Source organism: Dendropsophus ebraccatus, chromosome 4 (assembly GCF_027789765.1).
Source record: "Dendropsophus ebraccatus isolate aDenEbr1 chromosome 4, aDenEbr1.pat, whole genome shotgun sequence".
NCBI lineage: Eukaryota > Metazoa > Chordata > Amphibia > Anura > Hylidae > Dendropsophus > Dendropsophus ebraccatus.
This window is the reverse complement of record NC_091457.1, coordinates 52,788,679-52,812,554: the sequence shown is the minus strand read 5'-3', so window position 1 is coordinate 52,812,554 and position 23,876 is coordinate 52,788,679. Positions and strand designations below refer to the sequence as shown.

Genomic DNA, 23,876 nt, shown 5'->3' with positions numbered 1-23,876 from the left:
AACAGTAAACATGAGGGCAGTGCTGGGTCCATCCAATGACAAACTATAGTACATGTGATTTTAACAAAGTCTGTAATAGGTTTTATTAGGCAAAAACAGCTTTTTGAGTACAAAAGGAACTTTTGCTTAATAAAACCTATTACAGAGTTTCTTAAAATCACTTGTACTATTGGTACTTATTGATTTCTGCAAAGTGACATTTAAATGACAGTTACTCTTTAAAAAAAGGGTTTGATCAGGTTTCATTGTTGTGTCTGCTGTACAGACAGAGAGCAATGCATTAGCCTTTCTGCCAAGTCGAATGGAACTACTGAAAGAACACAGCCCTTACATTTAAGGGGTTGTGTCATGCAGAAAACTAGGTCTATACTGATGCATTATGTTAAATGAAACAAAATTTCTAAAGTACAAGCATTTCTTAAACGGTATCATTTCACAGAGATAGACTTACTAATCCTCCCTTGTTACTACTGCTTTTTTGATAACCAGTTGCCCTTGGTTCTGGCCCATTAGAGATCCACTAGATTGGGCCCCTCATGCTCCATTAAATCAGTCATGTGATCTGTCCCATTAGTACAGGCAGTTGGTTTTCACTGCACATGCAAGCAAAGGGTGTTGTGGGAAGGTGTCTGCAGTGGTGTATGACAACAGCAGGGTCATAGTGCAGAGAGGAAACCAGGAAGTGATCAGATGCATAGGGAAGAAATATGGTACAGTGATGTAAGCTATTTTACTAAAAACAGCAAGTGTTCTTTACATTTATGTAAGAAGTTCACTTATGTTACCTTCTTTGACACAACCCCTTTAAGGATTATCAATTCTTCAGCTAAATATTTAAAAAGGGGGCCTATATTTAATAGACCCTTTAAAATGAATAAATACTTCTTTTATGTAGATACTATGAGGACAAGTGGCATATAGGAGAAATCTGCATATGATCTGAAGACAACACATGCTGCCATATATCAAAATGTCAATATCTGTGTCTATGTACACACCAATCGCCTCAGGTCACTAAAGTCTTCATATACAGTGTTCTAGACATGGCTGCCAATCCTTTGATATTTACACTGGGGGTGGGGCGCGATACACACAGATCAGCTTTTGCTTTGTGCAATTCCCGAGGGTCTTGTGGGAGACATCAATGTGCCAGCAGTCATTGAGAGAACACTGCGTCCTGTACATTAAAAGCAATTTAATGGAGAGCAGAGGAGAAGGCATTTCCTGCCTGGTCATCCTAATCGATAGAAGGATTGCACAGTCAGGGTTGCACCTGTTTGTTTAGTATCTTGCTCAGGATTGAGTCATAGTATGGACTAAACACCATTTTGTTGTAGTTGACCAGACGCGCAAACTTCACAGCAATCTCTTCCAACTCTTTTTGGATTGGGCTTAGCCCACCGGGAAGTACAGGAACGGACCTCTGGTTAGCTGCAGCCAGGTAGCTTAATAGAAATGCCTGTATCCGCGAGTCTGTGGGCAATTAAGAATAAATTTGGTTTCAATCAAGTTTTTATGTTAAACATTTTTCTTTCTCTATTCACCTCCTTCCCTATCCAGGCATAGGCCACGTGCATTCCCACAATGCTTTATTATTAGTCGAACAGGGAGCAGATCCCCAAAAAGCAACACATTTTTGTGCAAACCAGCCAAGTTGTGCAAAAATTAACACTTTTTTGCACATTTATGCCAGACCCTTCCCCCATGAGTTTAAAATCCATTGACTTATTGCATATTTTAGCTTTCCTATTGAAGTTAATGGGGAAAAACCTGAAATAAATCTGCAGCATGTTATGCTGCTAATATAAAATGTAGCAGATACCATATCTGCCTTACATGAACTTGAGAAAGAACTGCTTTTTTCCCCCCCAGAAACAGCATCGCTCTTGTCTACAGGCTGTGCCTGGTAGTACAGCTCAGACCTATTCTCTCAAAACTACAATTACCATCATGTCTGGACAGCCAAGGTTTGGCTTTGGCTGTCCAGGCATGATGGTGGAAAATGTAACAGGGTCCCCATCCCTGCCTTAGAGTGTCACTGGCATTATAAACTTTTGACATGTCAGGGAGACATGTCAAAAGTTTTGATTGGTCTGGGTCTGAGTGTTAAGACCTGTACTGATCGTGAGAACGAGCGGGGAGAGGACTGCACTGACGTACGATCTGCTCCCCGCTCTGTCAGTGAAGAGTCAGGCTCATAGACTTTCATTACAAGTCTCACTCATCATTTGACCAGAGAGAGGGGAGGACCACACTGAGTGCGGACTTCCCGACTCGTTCTCATGATCCGTACAGGCTTGACCTAGACTGAACAAAACTTTTGACTTTGTCTCTCTACTTTTACTTCCAGTGAAATTTTACAGTTCAACAGCACCAATGGATCCCTTTAACAGCAGAGTTATGAATGCACGCTGGTGAACCCAAAATCCCAAGGCTTGGTGTCAATACAGGTATATGGAAAGTCAAAGCATTCAAGTGATGAAATCTTCAAGCTTTTAATAAGCAGTAAAGCACACATAAGACATTTTAGCTTGCTATGAGCCACTGTCAAGTATACCAGTATATATGACAAAGGCTCATAGTGAGCTGGAACATCATCTGGATGCTTGACTGCTCAATAAAAGCTTTAAAGCAACTCTTTACCAGCTCTTTGCCGCCCCCAAACCGCCAGCACCGCGTTGTAGATCTCCTAACACCGTGCCCAGCTCCGGGGTCGGCCTGTCTCCCGATGCTGGTATTTAGAAGAAAAATTACTTATCAATGCGGCGGGGCAGGCAGTCAAACTGGCGAGGTCTAGAGCATCAGTGCCCTAGGCCTGTGGCGCCTCTCTCCCTACCTCCATCCAGCCCAGGGACGTTCTAAAAATGAAGGGAGGCGCCGCAGGCCTAGGGCACTGTTGCTCTACGCCACGCCAGTTTGACTCCCCGTCCCAACACATTGATAAGTTGTTTTTCTTCTAAATACCGGCACCAGGAGACAGGCCGACCCCTACACTAGGCATGGCGTAATGCCCATGGACAAGAATGGCGATGTTGTTTGTGGAAATAAAGCAGCCAGTGTTTTGTAATAGCATTAAACCTCTCTCTTTTGTCCAGAACATCCCTAAACATTCAACATAGTTTTGCATAGGTAAATAACTTGAATAAATATAGCTTTAGATTTGTCCTCCTTGCTATAGGAAGTGTGTCAGGACAGAAAGCATTATACCATGATAAATAAGGTTACTCCTTCTTGGAGATCAACAATAAAAACAAACACACAGTTACCTATTAATCGGAAAATCTGGTTGGATGGTGACGATGCTGTCCGGATCTGTCCTTTAAGAGATTCCTCTCTCTCCGTGGAGAAGGGTGTAGCTCCATGCTGACTCAGGTAGCTGCTCAGTTCTACACAAACCTTCTCACTGACTGTGGCCAGGGCCTCCTCTGTATTGACTGAACTAAATGACAGGAAATGGAGAGAAGGGCAAACGGGGAACTCAATTATTAACTAATGGATAGTCTTACATTGTATTTGGTGTAATAAAAATAATTATAAATGATCTCATATACGCAAACAGCTACGTATAAAACAAATAAGAATATCAGACAGTAATAAGTTGTATTATTTCTTATATACAGGGGCACAGCCACAGAGGATGCACCCAGGACCTCAGCCCAGGATCTCTGGGCGGCAACTGGTAAAGCTCACTGTATCTGCATCCTCCTCTAGACACAGATACAGTCCTGTAGCCTATGAGAAGCATAAACATGAACCCTGTGTATTGGCTGGCATGATGATATGACATCATTGCACTTCCCCAGGGAACCCATCCCTGCAGCCAGATTAAAGAAGAAGAGTTGCGTGGGAGCATTTTGTCACAGGTGTGTAGAACTGTTTATTTTTTATTTTAAATGATTGTCATTGCACAGAAAAGGCCTATACTAATCGGGGAGCAGACTCCACAGAGGAGCGTGTAGTGTATGAGGGACAGGAAAGGCCTATACAATATTGGGAGGTTGAACAGATGGGGCCTATACTATATTGGGGGGACTGCACAGAGGGAACCTGTACTATATGGGGGGGGGGGGTGAGGGGCTTCATAGTGTACCTACACTATATGGGGGGGCTGCATAGTATACTATATTACATAAGGATTCAGTACAAGGAGCCTTTACTATATATAGAGGCTGCACAGAGGGGCCTATACTACGTGAGGGCTAAACCGAAGGGACCTATACTATTTGGGGCTGCACAGAGGGGCCTATACTATGGGGACCTTACTACTATATAGGGGCTCAGAGCATACCTAACTATTATGTGAAGCCACAGTGGGTCTTAAAACTATATAGAGGCACAGAGGGGCTGGAGGAAGGAACCTAAAAATGTTTCTCTGGCAGATTGTGGAGAGAGAATTCATGGCTGGGAGTTGGAAAGGAAAAGGAAAAAAAGTGGATGATCAGAGAAGATACCCTTCTAAATTTGATAGCTTGCCATATACAAGTTTATTTCCATTTACTGTCTAGGTCTAAGTTCCTCAACTATTGTGTTACAAATGGAAGGCAAAAGGAGAAAATTTATAAGACATACACTGTCAATAAATGTGCTGAAACAAAGTGTTTTGTAATTTGCTTATGACATGATTTTACTTACGGAGTTCCCACTCCCTCCAACAAGACTTTAATAAGACTCTTCATTCTCTCCATGAAGGCAGTATGACTGGTGATGCCGGGAGAAGCTGAATTCTGTATTATCAGGAGCAAAGTTCCCAGTATTGTGAGCTGCGTCACTTCCAGCTTCATCTCCTGAAAACGGATCTGGTCCATCACCACTGTCTGGAGAAGGCAAAAAAAAAAAAAAAAAAAAGCCAGTAATGAAACATCAATAATACTGTAAAAAACAAAATCTTACTGCTTAGGGTCCTATTATAAGGAACTATTAACAACCAAACATGCCCATTATTGCCCCATGTGTTATAGGCCCGGAAATCAGTGACGAAGGAGCAATCATTTGTATGTCAGTAGATCACATGGTTTTCCCCTGTCAAGAAATTCTTATTGGCTACACATCTTTTTGGTGTAATAGGGATGTATAGGGAATGATAGAAGAAAGGGGCTACACAAACGATCCCACATTCATGCAGCCATTCCGTCACAATTACCGAGCCAAATAATAGGCTTAGAAAACAAGTACTAATCTAGGAGATCTGCGCTTTTGCTGGGCCCTTAGAATTAAATTAGTATTCCCCCCATATTCATAAAATGTCTAAACAGTAGAATTCCAATGACAGGTACCCGCACCAATGCCAATAATAAAGGGGATCTGTTACACATGCATAATTATATTGTAATAGATGATACGTCATCCTGTTGGAATACAAACCTAGGAACCCTTAAGGGACATATCTGATCAATGGTCATCTATCTGCTGCAACTCCTATTATTCTCAAGAATAGAGGATCCTGCTACACCAATTTATGCAGTCACTCTCCATTAAATTAATATTTCTATTTGATGGCATTTTGCAGATTCTGAGAACAAGGAGGTGGTGCAGCCCATTCAAGTGTCTTCCCTGCATAAGAGGAAACTAGTCAAGATTCCACAGATTCCCATTGATCATAGAAAGAAGGCATATCATATTGGAACACCCCATTTAATGGGTATGGGAGATACTGGAACAGCCAAGTTAGCTGCTATTTGCAGCTGTCTCATGCACAGGGCTAGTAGATCAATGATTTATACCTCTGGGAAAAGCTGCTGCTCATGGTCCCATGTGAGAAGTTTTATGTAGGCATGATTCAATACAGAGATGGGACACAGAGAACCAGAAGAAGCTGCTGCAGAGTCCTTGGCCAGAAGATCATCAGCCGATTCCTGAAGCCAGTTTGTGACCAATTCTAAAGAGTCTGGATAGGACAATGAAATAAAACAAAAGACAATACATAACATTTCTGTTAAAAGAAAGAATACCCTAGATATGTAGGCACTGAAAAAAAGATATGTTGGTTGCAGCCTTGTCCTAATAACGCTATTCCTACTAGTTACACATCTGACACTGCTGCATCAATGACTGCTTGCAATCTCTTTTGTAAATTAAAGCAACTCTGTACCCACAATCTGCCCTCCCCAAATCGCTTGTACCTTTGGATAGCTGCTTTTAAATCCAAGATCTGTCCTGGGGTCCGTTCGGCAGGTGATGCAGTTATTGTCCTAAAAAAACCCTACTTTTAAACTTTCAGCCCTGTTTCAAATTGGCCTGGCGTGACTGTGCCCTAGGCTTGCACCGCACCTCTGTCCCTCCTCCCCGCCCTCTTTATTAATAGGAATGCCCCAGACAGGTTCTCCTATTTATCACTTGTCTGAACACTGCACATGTGCTGGATCGATAAAGCACCTGTGCAGTGTTCAGACAGGTGGTGAATAGGAGAAATCCTGCCTGGGGCATTCCTATGAATAAAGAGGGCGGGGAGGAGGGACAGAGGTGCGGTGCAAGCCTAGGGCACAGACACTCCAGGCCAGGCCAATTCGACACAGGTTTGCAAGTTTAAAAGTAGATTTTAAGGACAATAACTACATCACCTGCCAAATGGACTCCAGGACAGATCTTGGATTAAAAGCAGGAACAAGCATTTTTTTTTCTTGGGGGGGGGGGGGGTAAATAGGCCAGGCTTCAGAGACCTCCGATGATCTCTGAGGAAGGTTGTGGCAAGTTGGACATATAGTATTTCTTGGAGACCATTTAGATGATTTTGTATTATGTAGACAACTTTGGTGTACAATAGGCCAGCTGCTGCATTTGCTTCTATAGAGGTGACCTGCAATAGTGGGAACGTGGACAAGTGAGACAGGGTTTTCGTCTGTGAAACTCCTCTAAAAACTTTTTATTGAGTTTTGTGTTTTTGGGTATCACTTACATGAATACAGTACATAAGAAAATGACTAATCTGCTAGTAGACAGAATACATCACATGGGAAGAATGCCATACTTGGTTGGTTTTCAAAGAAGTCTTGGAATTTCTTTCTTTCATACTCCACAGACTGCTGCATTAAATGAGGACGAATGCTGCTGATGGCAAAGTTGGCCATATCTAGTTTCATCAGATCCAAGACCATGAAGATTGCTCTGTGGAATGAGAATGCGACGGTTAATACCCAATAATGGGGATAATTGTGGTACCAGCCCCACCAGCGAGCGCTATGCTTTCACCAGCCTCACCACAGAGAGTGTTATGCTTTCACCAGCCCCACCACAGAGCAGCGCTATACTTTCACCAGCCCCAACAGAGAGTGTTATGCTTTCACCAGCCCCACCACAGAGCAGCGCTATGCTTTCACCAGCCCCACCACAGAGCAGCGCTATGCTTTCACCAGCCCCACCACAGAGCAGCGCTATGCTTTCACCAGCCCCACCACAGAGAGTGTTATGCTTTCACCAGCCCCACCACAGAGCAGCGCTATGCTTTCACCAGCCCCACCACAGAGCAGCGCTATGCCTTCACCAACTCCTGTATGGGGTAAGGGAAGTACAGCTGCTCTTAGTGATACTAATGGAAATCACTTTTCTAACCGCTCTGACCACTACTAATATGGGCCTTCACTTTTATTTTTCAAAGCTATATAAAGATATATTCCTATATGCTAAAGGTAATCTGTCCAGTTCTCTTGGCAAAAGATCTGAACCCCAGAATAAAGAAACCTATGGATTACATTTATAGCAAACTCCTACAAATCAGCCTCTGCTTCCAGACTACACGTTTTCTTTTTACATAAAATGTCTGAATTGCTAAAAAAAAACAAAAAAAAAAACTAAAAGAAAAACTTGTGCCGGTCAGTGCACTCCTTCATTGTGCTTTCCTCTGATCCTGTTAGGACTGTTCTCCAGCTTTGGCCGCTGTTTTGGATTTCCACGCCAAAGATTTGACATTAAACAGAAAAAATCCTTTAATCTACAGTGATTTATGGGTGTTTTGTCCTGAGAGTAAAGCATGTCTGAATGTATACATATGAGTCTCCATTATAGCAGGTCTACAATAAATCCAGGCTCAATCACACTCAGCTGCAATGCCAGAATGAAGGTAGAGCACTGACTTCTGTATACAAGATGTCTGACATCAGTGTCAAAACTAAATGGGAGGCATTGACTTGTAAAACCTGCACAGAATTGAGCAGGCATCTAAAGCAGGTCCCACCATACCAGTCTAAAGTAAAAAGAAACACCCTTCTCTCTACAGTATATTGTAAGGGCCTTATTACACAGCCCGATACAGACCCTACGTATCCTAAGTCGTACAAGTGTTATCCATGCTATACACATAGGATATGTAGGGTCAGCCCCGTCTGGCTAAGGGGACACCCATACCAGGCGATCCTTAGACTTACAGGCAGGGATCAAATAGGGTTCAGATTCTTCTACCCACATGCCCATCTCCTATAGCTCTATAAATAATACAGCCACAGCTGTATGGCTGTACAGACATTTGTTGATTTAATTTCATTTAATCTTATGCTAACACTTATTACAAGTTAAGTTTTATCTACACAGTGCTACAGCAGCACTACTTCCATCTCATTCTCACGATTGGTGGAGGTCCTAGAGATCGGACCCACATAGATCACTTCATGACATAGAATATTTTTTTTAAAGCAACTCTGTACCCACAATCTGACCCCCCCCCCCCCCAAACCGCTTGTACCTTCGGATAGCTGCTTTTAATCCAAGATCTGTCCTGGGGTCCGTTTGGCAGGTGATGCAGTTATTTTCCTAAAAAACTACTTTTAAACTTGCAGCCCCGTGCCCAAAGGCTGGGGCTTAGAATATCTATGCATTAGGCTGGCACAACCTCTCTGTCCCTCCCCTCCTCATCATTAGGAATGCTCCAGGCAAATTGTCTCCTATTAATCAGCTGTGTTAGCACGGCACATGGGCCGGATCGTTAAGGCACCTGTGCAATGTTCAGACAGGAGAAAATGTTCCAGTGACATTCCTAATGATGAAGAGGAGGGACGGAGGGGTGGTGCAAAGTTAGGGCACAGATATTCTAAGCCCTGTCCGTTGGGCTCGGAGCTGCAAGTTTAAAAGCTGTTTTTCAGGACAATAACCGTATCACCTGCCGAACGGACCCCAGGACAGATTTTGGATTAAAAGCAGCTATCCGAAGGTACAAGTGGCTTGGGGGGGGGTCAGACTTTGGGTACAGGGTCGCTTTAAAATCCCTGAAAATTAGGGGTGGCTCCCACAGAGAATTAAGCATACACGTATAGTACTTGCAAACTTGGCAAAAGGCACTTTACCCAACCCAAAAGAACACAAAATTGAAAGAAAGATTGTCTGCATTCATCCACTGAAACAATCCTGTCTCAGAGTACAAGCCGTGAAGCAGTCTATCCAAGAAAGTACCAAGATCGGGAAAAAAGGAGTGTTGATTCTGAATACAAGGATGCCAAGCAATAAAGCCTCTGATGTATGGCCAGCACCGGGATGGATGCTCATCATTCAGCACTAGGTTATTACTCTTTTCCAGGATCTTTACTTTACTCTTGTTGAAAATTATTTCTTAGCAACAAGGAAGATGTGTAACGCTGGGTCATAGGGAATGACCTTTATGACTGATGGGTGAAAAGGGAGCAATCTTATGCCTAAAAAAAAAAAAGTTACCCAGATGTTGACCTTTTCTGGAAGTTCTGCTGTATTGTCCCCCCCCCCCCCCCCATACCCTACAGGTATCTTTCTGATTCATTGGCACTGAATGCCCCCCTATATGGTCGATATTGGGGGCTGCTTCCTGTTGATGACCCCTTTTCATGTGTTTTATTCATGCATGTAGAAGTTTATTGCTTTTACAGGTATCATTGTAGGTGGCATGATCAGCAGGCACTACAGATCTACAGATTTTGTAGTAATATATATTCAACACAAATTTTATATAAAAGGTATCTATTAAAATGTAAAAATTTACCTGAACAAGGGTACTGGCTCCTTAATATCCCGCAGCTTCCTGACCTCTTCATCTCGAGCTGGTGCACACAAGGTCCCCATCATTCCTATAGTAAAGTTAGCTAGTTTCGGGATGTCCAGGGCTCCATTCTGTGCTTCTTGCTTGATGAGTTCCAAGTCCAAAACCTCAATGATCTGATTCTTCAGGCGTGTATGACCAGGCAGAAGGAAAGACAAGAGAGCCTATAAGACATAAATTACATTCTTAATAATGTAATTAATCTGGAGCAGTCAGTCAGTGTAAAGTGGGCAGTAAAGAGACAGATCACATCTCCCAACCTAAGCTATGTCTGAACATATGCATGCAAGATTTCATATATGGTGAATGAATGAATGGGAGGGGACGGAGACGATTACATAGAAGTCAAGCTACCATCAAATCGGTCTGGTACTTACAGCAGAGTGTAGTGTGATGAAGGCTTTCATAAGACCATCATTATATAGCCTGCCCTGTGCTGTTGGACAAACACACAAGTTTCAGAGAGCATGAATTACTTATGCTCCCCTGTTCTACGGTAGGAACACCCCTTCTAAAGTGAGAACAGCAGATCAAAGATTTCTTTGTTCCATAGCAACCAGTATAAGGCCTGCAAAGGTGCAACTACACTATAAATCCTAAACGCTTGGCGTACAGGGCAGATCATCATCAGGGATCCTATTTGCTGCACACTATAGTGGAGGACCCATCATGTGTAACATTACTATTACCTCTTTAATTTCTCCCAGTAATATTATGGCATGATCATAAACTGGCGGGTCTTCACTTAACTGGGTCTCTAGACAATCCCAGAATGCTTTATGTACAATGTCCCGAACAGTTCTTTCTAGGCTGCAATAAAAAAAAAAAGGATTTTCTTTTTAATGTTTAAACAATAAATATACAGACAGTTCATGAGTGCATCACTGAAGGGATCCCCTGCTCAGGACCTTCTATAGACAAGAGCGGCCCAGCCATGTGTTACATATGGATATCAGGCATATAATATCATAACCCCCCCCCCCCCAGTTGCATGGCAATATAAAGGTCTCTGATAATCAGCTCATCATTGGAGGTTCCTGCAACTGGACCAGAACGCCGATCAGATGGTCCAAATGCAAGGAGGAATAGTTATGGCAAGAGGGGCCACAATGCACCCATCAGCTCCCAGTTAGGCTAGGTTTACACTGCGTTTTCAGCATCCGTTTAACGGATCCGTTTTTTTTAACGTCCAGAAAAATAGGGTCAGCAACGTTTTTTTGTCCGTTTTGGTCCGTCAAAAAAAAAAAACGGATCTTTTTTTAATAATGGAAGTCAATGGAAAAACGGATGCACACAAATGAATCCGTTTTTTGCAATCCGTTTTTCATGCGTTTTTTGCAAAAAACGGATGCGTTAAACGGATGCTGAAAAAGCGGTGTGAAGCTAGCCTTAGCATCCAACTGTTGCATAAACTTACTCTCTTTTAGAAGCACATGTCCTTGTTCGGATAACAACAAAGGCATCTTGGTTACTAACAGACAATGCCATTTAGGCTGCAGCACTGTATCCTTTTGCCTGGCGCTAGCACAGCACCAGAACTATTTACAGCTATAGATTTGTCCTCCTTGTCCAAGTGAATCCGGCCATTGGCTTGCTGACAGCAAAGGTTGTTGTTCCGGGGATTTGAAAAGGGACATGTACTGGATAAAGGTGACAATCGCTACCTTGAATGTGCTGCCTTATCCAGCCAATCCCAATGTAATAAAAGGAAAGATGCAGACGTGCTGCTAAGAGTTGCAGTAGTTAAGGACAAGGAAACTTGCCAGTTTGTCATGTAGTGAGCATTTCCTTCCAAATTATAGAACAATGCCCAGGTTATTAAAAATCCTCTCTAAAAAAAAATAGTAACCACCAATAAGGTTTTCAGGAGCCTGGAAATGCTGGGTGGCAACTCAAGTGTAAGTCTATGGCTTGACAAAGACAAAACTTGTATTTGCATCACTATATAATGTGTCTGTATGGTGGAAAATGTACCTATAATTTTACTGCAAGCAAGTCTGCACGGAACTCTATTATAAGGAATGGAGAAATGTTATCTAGTTTTTAGCTAGGTGAGTACACAGTAAGGTAAATGTAAAATACAGAGGTAAAATAAGGGGAAATGTCAGTTTTTTTCTCTACTAATGTGCTACATTAGGCTAAGTTCACACTACGTAAGTACCTAAGTAATCGCGGCCATTGTTGCCGATTTGCAACAACGGTCGTGACTACTACTGTACTTATGTAGTGCTGTATACGAGTGAATCCCGCCCGGAGTGTATGCACATAGTATACACTCCGGCCGTTCCGTGACTTACAAAGTGGGAACAAGGCCTTACAGTGGTTTTTTTTTACAATGAACGCACAGACGACTATTTTCTTATATTGCAAATACAGCAGATTTTAACATCTCCTTTATGGCCGTATTTTACTATGTGTGAACATAACATAAAGGGTGAAGTCACAAGTGCCTGGTAAAGTGGACACCCTTATATAGTGGCCAATGGCCGCACGATTTACAGGCACCATTGTGCAGTCAGTGCCTGTCTCAGTACGGTTGAGGCGGTATGCCTTAAAGGGAAACCTGACAGCACGAATATGCATATATCCATGCTACCAGTTTCTAGATGCTTATAACACAAGCATCGTATACAGACCTTAAGCAATGCTGTGTCATCCGGCATCTTCCGAAAAAATGTTCTTCGTTTCAGGCTGACAATGTCACAGAAGGGGGGTCTGTGACACTGTCAGGTCCCGTCCTGCTTTCCAGCCGCCATCCCACCTCTTCCAGAATAACTGGAAGCCAGCTTATCATGTATATATTATATTATATGTATGTGATGCTTGTGTGCTAGGCATCTGGAAGATGGCAGCACAGATACATGCATATTTATGCTTTGTTTCCCTTAAAGCGGAACTATCAGCAGGTTAGATGAATATAACCTGCTGACAACCCCCTATTGTGCAGGAGACACCGATGAGGAAAGTATGTCTCTTACCTTTGTCCTCTGTGCTGTTGCAGTGTAGTCAGTCATGGTTCAGTAAAACTGTTAGGGGCACTGTTCCACACTATGAGGGCGGGGCAGTGCTCCTATCCACCCCAAGCTGTCCTGCCCCTGTCTAATAATCATCAATTGAGCGGGCTGGCTGGGTTGGGCCGGATCGTCAATATGGGGGTGGAGCAGTGCTTCTGTCTTACTGGACCATGGAGCAAACGACTACCTGCACAGGAATGGCGACAAGGATAAGAGTAAGAGACATACCTTCATCCTCGGCGTCTCCTGCACAATAGGGAGTTATCGCCAAATTATTATCGTCTTCCCTTTAAAGTGACTGTCCAGGATTAGAAAACCATGGTTGCTTTGTTTCACAACTAGAAAACACAGTTGCAGAGATGAGCGAAGCTCAAGCATGCTCGAGTCAATCTGAACCCGATCGTTTGGCATTTGATTAGCGTCGGCTGCTGAACTTGGATAAAGCTCTAAGGTTGTCTGGAAAACATGGATACAGCCAATGACTATATCCATGTTTTCCACCTAGCCTTAGGGCTTTATCCAACTTCAGCAGCCACCGCTAATCAAATGCTGAACGATCGGGTTCGGATGGACTCGAGCACGCTCGAGGTTTGCTCATCTCTACACAGTTGTCCATGGGTTGTGTCTGGTATTGTAGCTGCAAATACCACAATGAACCTGTGAATAGATGTGGTATTCACGTTTTTCATCTTGTTATTGTATGCATACAACCTCCTCCCAGTAATTTGATGACATTGCATATATCCATACCTTCCCTGAGGCAACTCCATAGGTTTGATCTGAAAACCTCCATTGACCACAATCTCATGGGCCAAAGCCATGTTGGTGACCCCTTTAGCTGCATCCATGAGTTCTTCCACTGACACAAAACGAGGCGGACTGGCTGCAAGACATACAAGGAAGTCAATCTACCTGGCTGACATTCTACTGCTTGGCATACAGAACAATAAGACGTTTAATAAGGAGATTTTCAATGACGTAGGTTCAGTATAACTTTCAGGTTACGTGTCTAGATGAAAATATGCAATGCCACTTCTCTCACTCAGAAATAAAATGTAATAATAGTCAATTAATTAATAATAGGCAATTTAAAACCAGGAACAAAGAAATAGTAGTGACCCCTGCAGGCTAACTAGATGTAGTGCATCAGAGTGAGAAAATCAATAGTTTTATTCATAACTTATGATGTTATTTTCTAGAAGTAAATGAAATATATCAAAGTGACACATTACACAGTAATATTTTCCAAGTAAATATCATTAATTTTTCTGTACATACTGTAAGTAGATACAGATTATTTGACATGCCATTTCTTTGGGCGGACGGCGGAATCCGCCGGCAAATATCATTGAGTCTATGGAACAGGCGGAACTTCAAGGGGAAGCTGCCCAGTGGAATCCCCTTGAAGTCTCTGCTGAAATTACGTAGTGTGCATGTACCCTTACATTGTGGGGGTGCCAATCGCAACACTGGACCACCAATGAAGCTGTTAAAAAAAACAAACCCATATACATGCAGAACCTAATCAGGTAAATTATTGGCATTAGGGTACCTTTACACAGAGAGATTTATCTAACAGATAGCCAAAGCCAGGAACGAATTGAGAAGGGAAGAAATCTCAGTATTTCCTTTATGACCTCTTCTCTGTTTATATTCTCTTCCTGACTTTGGCTTTAAAAATCTGTCAGATAAATCTCTGTGTTAGGTTACAAACCCACTTGGCGGGTCTGCAGCGAGTCTCCATGCTGCGTTTTTGCAGTGAGACTCGCTGCAGATCCCGGCCCTATGCTTTTAATGGCAGACAAACACGCAGCAGGGATGTACATCCCTGCTGCGAGTTTGTCTGCAGCCCTCCCCATTAACCCCCCGGCCGCCGGAGCTGATACTTCACCTGATCCCGGCTCCGGCGGTTCCCGATGTCTTCAGCAAGCCGGAGCGGGGACCAGGTGAAGTATATGCTCCAGCCAGCCGCCCGCAGCCCCGGCCGCCCGATCGCCCCCCCGCAGCCCCGGCCGCCCCCCCCCCCCCCGCAGCACCGATCGCACGCCCCCCCGCAGCCCCGGCCGCCCGATCGCAGCCCCGGCCGCCCGATCGCCCCCCCCCCCCCCCCCCCCCCCCCCGCAGCACCGATCGCACGCCCCCCCGCAGCCCCGGCCGCCCGATCGCCCCATCGCAGCCCGATCGCCCCCCCGCAGCCCCGGCCGCCCGATCGGGCGGCCGGGGCTGCGATCGGGCGGCCGGCTGGCTGAAGCATATACTTCACCTGGTCCCCGCTCCGTCTTGCTGAAGACATCGGGAACCGCCGGAGCCGGGATCAGGTGAAGTATCAGCTCCGGCGGCCGGGGGGTTAATGGGGAGGGCTGCAGACAAACTCGCAGCAGGGATGTACATCCCTGCTGCGTGTTTGTCTGCCATTTAAAGCATAGGGCCGGGATCTGCAGCGAGTCTCGCTGAAAATAGGCAGCATGGAGACTCGCTGCAGACCCGCCAAGTGGGTTTGTACCCTAAAGGTATTTTTAATAAATATTTCCCTATTACAAGAAACAATTGTAAAACAAGTAACAATTATAGAGACGTGTTGTGATGTTCCTCTGTTATTCCTCCAGGAAATGTATGAGTAAATTTACAGTTTGGTATTATTAATGCTCTAATTACTTAGTGTGGCGCTTATCACACATTGGGGGGGGGGGGGGCAGACTATGAAGGGACAGTCCCCACTGGCAAAACAAATAGTACTGCACTTAAAAAGGTTTTCATATGTTTCCATGCTCCATGTTTTTATAGGGGATACAGGCATTTAGTACAAAGAAAGGGTACATAAATCCTTTTTAATATACACTGGCTGTACAGACCACCCTAGTTAAAAGAACAGTAGCCCTCACCCTGTGGGGTGTTCCCTCTGTGTGGGCTTGGGGTATTCTGTCGGATTCTCTTCCGCACCGTTTCCTCAGAGACATCTGTAGTGTTACTGCGGCCGGCTCTGCTGGGTTCATCTGGTGATTCATCTCCAGGCTGCGATTTATCGGGTTCTAAAGGCATTATCCTGTGGTTCCAAGCAAAGGCAAGCGAGAATATCAACTCCAACACTCCAACACATACACAATATGAATGCAAAATACGTTCACAATAAAGATGCACAAAGCTGCAGCCCTATAAATCGTTGTTTCTCAGTCGCAGATCTCCCTGTGTGCGGGAATGTACAGCCGATAGCAATGTATTTAAATGGCCACACAATGTACTTAAATGGCTAGCATTGATTGGTGCAGGTTTGTGTCCACTGATGGCTAAAAATTGTAGAGATTGATGGGAATATCAGAAGATTAGACACTTTTTATTTTAAATATCTTTATTGGGGCTGTTGCTCAATATCCCCCACAGTAGAAGTCTGCAGCCATGACTAGAGGAAGCATGCTGCATTCTGTCCTATTGAGCACAATAACCAACGTGCACTTTAAAGTTTAGTATGTGTGGCAACAGGACAGATGCTCGGGGGTAGCCATATGCCAAGTCATCATAAGAACCACATTGTCTCACTTTGGCAGTAGATGAAACCAAATGTTAAACTGCAGCATGCTGCCACAGCATTCCTACACGTGACCCTTCACAGCTTCCGTATAACTGGCGTTGTACAGTCTGTACAGGTCAAAACAGTGAACAGTGGGAAGACATTCTGACATACCAAGCTACTACAAATAATATTAATGGAAGTGCCAGTAATAGAAGTTTAAAGAGGTTGTCCAGGCAAAATCAACTTTTAACCTATCGACAGGATAGGGGAAAAGTAAGAGATCGTGGGGGGTCCAACCTCCGTATTGGGCCCCAGTTTCTGTGTTATGAATAGCGCCGTGGGTACAGCATGTGACGCGCGGCTCTATTCATTCCTATAGAGGTGCCGGAGAGAGCTAAGTACAACATTCTTCTGGCTTACTCTGCTCTTTCCAGTGGCTCCATAGGAATGAATAGAGCCGCAAGTTATGTGCCATACCCACGGCTCTATTCTATTCAACACAGAATCCAGGGCCCGGTCTGAATCATGTCGAGACCTTGTAGTCTTGCAATATAGCGTCTGACAACGGTCACCCTTAACTTCCAACACGTTTCCCCACCTATGTAGTTTTTGGGGTGGGTTTATTGGGGAAAGTGGGTGTTGCATAATAATGTCTGCACATGTCAGAGATTGAAAATCTAAAATGACATGCAATGCCTGGTGGGTAAGGAAAGGAAATGTTGAACTAGATGTTGTATCTAGAAAGAGGTGTATGGTGGTGTTACACTGAGATATCCTGGCGCTCAAGTGCTTACTTCTTGGTCAGTATGCAACAGGAGATGTCATTATGCAGTAACTGTCAGAAATAATTCACATACTATGAATAGCACCCAACCCATGATTTAAATAGCAGTGTCTAATATGTAGTAGCCATCCCACCTACCTCACAGTGTTTCATATACAGTGCAGCCTGAAAAGCAGGTGTGATGACCCAAGTACAGTGGTGCCATGGATTATGAGCATAATTCGTTCTGGGTCCGTGCTTGTAATCCAAATCCACTCTTATACCAAAGCAAATTTTCCCATAAGAAATCATTGAAATGCAGACAAATGTTTACACACCCCAAAAATAATGATTTTTTATTCTGAATAACATGTAACACATATGAAACAAACATTTAGAAACAGTTGAATGTGATATAAGTTACTGTATAGTATTGGTGTGCCAAGTGTTGACATTGCTACAGCCGACGGCTCTAGCAATGTGAACACTTGGCACGCCAATACTTCATCCACACTGTTAACACGAGTTTGCAGACAGGGATGCTAATGACTGGAAAAAAACACTTTTTTTTAGTCATTTACTTATATGACTTTGGGTGCAAATTTATCAAGAAGGGGGAGATTTAGGAAAGGAATGGTAAAGCAGTTGCCAATGACAACCAATCAGATTGCCGCTTTTATTTTCTAAAAGGGCCACTGAAATCTGAAAGGTGTAAATCTGACTTGTTATTGGCATCTGTAGGCGTTTGCCTTGCACTAGATCAGATAGGATCCTTGCTTTCCATCCTAATTTAATCAATAAACAGTCAATATATTGAAGAGATTCTATTATAATATAATGCTGTGTTTACACTAAACAATAATTGGCCCGATCGTACGATTAACGATGTCGGAGTAACAAATTTTTTTTTCATAACAATCAGCGTTTAGACGGTACGATATATTGTACGGAAAATTTGCGATCGCTTAAGCCTATCTCACACATTGGTTAAATCGGCGACTGTTTACACGGAACGAATTTCTGCGAATTTCTTGCGAACGACGATTTGAGAACATGTTGTTAGATTAAAATGAACGATTTCTCGCTCCTCGTTTGATCGTTCGCTGCGTTTACACGTACGATTATCGTTCGAATTCGATCGTTATCGTGCAAATTCACACAATAATTGTTCCGTGTAAACGCAGCATTAGGGTAATCAATAAAAAAAAAAAAAAAAAAAAAAAACTTACCTCAGAGGAGCCAATCAGAGCTTAGCTTTCTTTTTATAAACTGCTGGGGGCAAATGAAAGCTGCACTGTGATAGGTTGTTACGGACAACCAAAACAAGACGGCTCTGATAAATGGGGCTAGTGACTTATTAACATGTCCAGCGCAGGCATGATGCTGTACCATTACCTTTCTGTAATTGCTCAGTTTAGGCCCCAGACAGATGGAGGGAGACAGAACACAGCAGGGATTGACGTGACTCATTACATAATCACTCTCCTCTAACACCTCCTCCCATTACAGCTACCTATGAAACAGACTAAGGCTATGTTCACACTACGTATATTTGAGGCTGTATGTTTGAGGCTGTATAGCAACCAAAACAAGGAGTGGATTGAAAACACAGAAAGGCTCTGTTCACATAATAAATACAGCCTCAAATATACATAGTGTGAACCCAGCCTGAGGCTGCGTTCACACTACGTATATTTCAGTCAGTATTGCAACCAAGTTTTGGTTGCAATACTGACTGAAATATACTGACTGAAATATACATATACTGACTGAAATATACGTAGTGTGAATGCAGCCATATACTGTATGTATACAACATAGCAGAACTTGCTTCTTCAGCTCTGATCTGATACCCATGCACCATTCCGGGACATTCTGCTTAGCTTTAGGTGAGCTGTGATCATTGTGTGCTTTTTGTAGGTCGCCCCTATCCATAGTATAAGAAATAACAGGCGGATGGCTGAGGGTCCGACTGCATTAACCCCTCCCTGAATGGGAGGTTTAGCACGGCTGCGCTCCATTCACTCTCTAGGGAGTTGCTGAATGCGTCCAAGTGCTGAACTCAGAAATGCTTAGTGGCTCTATAGAGTATGAATAGAGCAGCTGTGCAAGCAGGCTGAGCATTCTATCCATAAGGGTGGGTTCACACTGAGGAATTCTTGCGGATAAATTCAGCGGAATTCCGTTGCCTGTACACGGGCACGTCCGTGCGCCTTTCCGCTGGCTCAATAGACAACCTTCTATGGGCTGGCTGATTCCGCATTCCACCGAAAGAATTGATGTGTCAATTCTTTCGGCGGAACGCGGATTCAGCTGGTCCATAGAATGGTGTCTATGGAGCCCGCGGAAAGGCGCACCGCCGTGCCCGTGTACAGGCAACAGAATTCCGCGGGTTGTTGTTTGTTTGTTTTTTTTACTTTCCTCTTAAAAAAAGTCACACACATGCATGCTCAGAGGGTAAAGACGATGAAGCAATGTTTGCCTGACTGTCAACCTGAAGAATATCACATGGTGGAAATTATTTAGATTTTACCTGGGTAAAATACACAGCTGAATAGAACATAAAATTGGTCAAAATTTACATGTCTGATCCACACTGAAACAGATCTGTGGTGTGGATTTTTAATCACTTATCAATATCATATCATACCATATCAATGTCTCTTGTAGATTTATGCTAAATATTTTACCCCTCAGCACTTGTGGACCCTGCACTAAAGCAGATCCAGCTGCATACTACAAATACATGTTCATACTCCTATGTACAGGATATGTATAATTATATAGAGGCAGGGCATGCCACGTGTGATCCTGCTGCCATCATTCATACATACATTACCTGTACAGACAGCACACACCTCGTCCTGTAGCTAAATAACAGGCGGCCTGTTCACTTCTCCTCTTAGCTCACCCAGCAGCAGTGCGGCCATTATAGAGTGACATTATCAGCAAGCCGTGCAATGGCTGGACAATTCCCAGAATGTTCTAGATAAACATCAGGGGACATCATGAAGCTCCTATTATGTTTGTTCTGGAGGATGATGGTAACCTGCTGTAACAGAACTGATGTCTATTGTATGTATGACACAGCACGGGAGGGAGGCAGATTTATACCTGTTATATATACACAAGACTCATCTTGGTTTAATCTGAAGGTATACAATTTCTACAACATAACTATCTGACTATTACGCTGAGAAGACGTCTCAGGAACACCATGCTTGCAATACATAGTTCTGAGTGATGGGCAGCATCTTACTGCTTCATCCTAGAGAATGGCGGCCAGGATCACTGGAAGAAGCCACCCTCAGTACAGATCCTTGTATGATGCTGAACATTCTCAGTGGACTGAAGCTCACCCTGTATGGCTTCCAGACACTCTGGGGGTACAAGGGTAGCAGTCATGCCTAGCGCCTGAGAGGGTGCATAAGAGCAGGGCCGGTTTTAGACTAAATGTGGCCCTGGGCAAAGTTGAAGGTGGGGCCCCATATGCTGAAATATTGTAGCAACAATTTAAGGTCCCCATACATTTTACACTTTTGTTGGTGGTAACTGCTGCTCGTGGTGGGTTCGGCCATCAGTGTAAGGTGTATGGGGCTCTCTGGACAGTCTGACAGATGACATCAGTGGACATAGGGGGTCGGACGTGATGGAAAATCAACACCCAACCTCTTTGTTGTCAGAGAGATAAGCCGCCATCAGATCTGTCTGGCTATAGCTTATCCCTCTTATAGAGGACACAGGAACACTCATCTGTGCCGAACATTCCTGTGTATGGGGAGGACGGGGCCGGATGGGAGAGAGAATTGTCAGCTGAAGGATTGTTCAGCCAGCAGCTACTGAATTATTGTGCAGCAAAGGCTGTATATATATAATCTATCATTAGTGATGTCTGTGCAGCCCTTGCTGTATATAGTAAATAATTAAGATATATATATACTACCTGATCTTGTTCCCTGGTGTCCTCAGGCCTTGTCTGTGGGATCCTCCAGTCACCGCAGCTGCAGCTCTCACTTCTAGTCCCCTCTCTGAGGTGACAGGCCGCTCAGGCAATCACTGGCCGTAACAAACAGACAAAGCCTGAGGACACCAGGAACATGATCAGGTAAGCAACAGCTTTATTATTTTATATGCACATCAGCCAATGATTTTTAAACTTGCCAAAAGAAAACGATCAGTTGATGATTGTTGTCTTTATTAGACAGAGCGATATCGTCCGGATTCGAACAATTTTCGCTCCTTGTATTAGGGCCCTTATTCACATTGAGTCAGTTCAGAAGGTTACATGCCAGGACTGCCGCTAGTGTACATGCCGGGACTGCCGCTAGTGTACATGCCAGGACTGCCGCTAGTGTACATGCCAGGACTGCCGCTACATGCCGGGACTGCCGCTACTGTACATGCCGGGACTGCCGCTACTGTACATGCCAGGACTGCCGCTACTGTACATGCCGGGACTGCCGCTACTGTACATGCCAGGACTGCCGCTACTGTACATGCCAGGACTGCCACTACTGTACATGCCAGGACTGCCGCTAGTGTTGTAAACACAAGAACTATTTATATGAATTGTTTTAAAAAATAAATTAAAAAAAATCACTATATCAGGACCAAATATTACCTCCAAACTGTTATTGAAGAAAACACACTATATACAGGCCAATATTACTACCATAGAGTGACCACAGCGTAATGACTCTATATACAGACCAATATTAGAACCATACCATGATGCCACATAAAGACTCTATATACAGACCAATATTACCACCATAGACTGACCACCACATAATGACTCTATATACACTATATACAGACCAATATTACCACCATAGACTGACCGCCACATAATGACTCTATATACAGACCAATATTACCACCATAGACTGACCGCCACATAATGACTCTATATACACTATATACAGACCAATATTACCACCATAGACTGACCGCCACATAATGACTTTATATACAGACCAATATTAGCACCACACCATAACCGCCACATAATGACACTATACATTCTATATACAGACCAATATTACTGCCATAGACTGACCACCACATAATATAGTTCTGTATATAATGCATACATAGAGTCATTATGTGGTGGTCAGTCTATGGCAGTAATATTGGTCTGTATATAGAATGTATAGTGTCATTATGTGGCGGTTATGGTGTGGTGCTAATATTGGTCTGTATATACTGTAGAGTCATTATGCAGTGATCAGTCTATGGTGGTAATATTGGTCTGTATATAGAGTCATTATGTGGCAGTCACTCTATGGCAGTAATGACTGTATATAAACACTATATACAGACCAATATTACCCCCATAGACTGATCACTGCATAATGACTCTATATACACTATACAGACCAATATTACCACCATAGACTGACCGCCACATAATGACTCTATATACACTATACAGACCAATATTACCACCATAGACTGACCACTGCATAACGACTCTATATACAGACCAATATTACCACCATAGACTGACCACCACATAATGACACTATACATTCTATATACAGACCAATATTACCACCATAGACTGACCACCACATAATGACACTATACATTCTATATACAGACCAATATTACTGCCATAGACTGACCACTGCATAACGACTCTATATACAGACCAATATTACCCCATAGACTGACCACCACATAATGACACTATACATTCTATATACAGACCAATATTACCGCCATAGATTGACCGCCACATAATGACTCTATGTATGCATTATATACAGAACTATATTATGTGGTGGTCAGTCTATGGCAGTAATGACTCTATATACACTATATACAGACTAATATTACCCCCATACAGTGACCACCACCTAAGGACTGAATACCACCTTATTTTTTTCTCAATAAAACACACCGTATTGCCTTAGTGACATCACCATACACTATACATAGGAGCTGCAGCCAATCACCGGTCACCTGCAGCAATTACATAGGACGGATGAGGCCGGACAATGGCTGCAGCTCCTATATACAGTCTATTCACTTCTACACTTCTGCTGGACAGGGGAGTCAGCAGTGCTAATACACACACACTATACAATATATATATATATATATATATATATATATATATATATATATATATATATATATATATATATATATATATATATATATATATATATATATATATACACACACACTAACACATCCATGAAAACACATACAAATCCAAACCATACAGTACACAGACATGTAACACACACTACATTCATCCCTCACTACACACTACATATACAGTATACTTACTACCACTAGCAGCATGCTGGGAGTAGTGGTGCATCCTCTAATGTCCATGCAGCAGCAGCAGGCTGGGATCCTCACACTGCAGCCTGCAGCCCTCTCCTCCATGTCCCGACTGCTGTAATATTACACCATGTGACACAGAGGAGGTCACAAGGTGCAGTGAAGCTGGAGGGAGGGGGAGGGGAGGAAGCACACTCCGGAGCAGAGCGGGTCCTGCAGCCTCTATGTGACCCCTGATATCAGCCATCAGCTGTAGCCAGGGATCACTGCCAGAGCCTGCAGGACGCGGTCTGTGCACTCCTG

At 43.4% G+C, this 23,876-nt stretch overlaps 1 protein-coding gene across 1 annotated transcript; it reads right to left on the bottom strand.

Annotated features, from left to right (window-relative positions):
* Positions 1–1,180: 1,180 nt before the first annotated feature.
* On the bottom strand, positions 1,181–16,077 carry TCP11L1 (t-complex 11 like 1). Its single transcript, XM_069968397.1, has 9 exons — positions 15,888–16,077; positions 13,756–13,888; positions 10,681–10,801; positions 9,935–10,155; positions 6,965–7,101; positions 5,721–5,884; positions 4,633–4,814; positions 3,267–3,439; positions 1,181–1,473 (listed from the first exon to the last, which is right to left on the bottom strand). Exons 1-9 carry the CDS (start codon positions 16,042–16,044, stop codon positions 1,262–1,264), a joined length of 1,500 nt encoding a protein of 499 aa, XP_069824498.1. The 5' UTR covers positions 16,045–16,077; the 3' UTR covers positions 1,181–1,261.
* Between the last annotated feature and the right edge of the window lie 7,799 nt (positions 16,078–23,876).

What these genes read in the sequence shown, in the direction of transcription:
- TCP11L1 (XM_069968397.1), bottom strand. Translation starts at nt 16,044, where the DNA reads ATGCCTTTAGAACCCGATAAATCGCAGCCTGGAGATGAATCACCAGAT. An exon ending in ATGGAGTTGCCTCAGGGAAG is followed by an intron (nt 10,802 to 13,755) that starts GTATGGATATAT and finishes TTTTTATTGCAG; the next exon opens with CCTAGAAAGAACTGTTCGGG. An exon ending in TTGGAGGGAGTGGGAACTCC is followed by an intron (nt 3,440 to 4,632) that starts GTAAGTAAAATC and finishes CCTGTCATTTAG; the next exon opens with TTCAGTCAATACAGAGGAGG.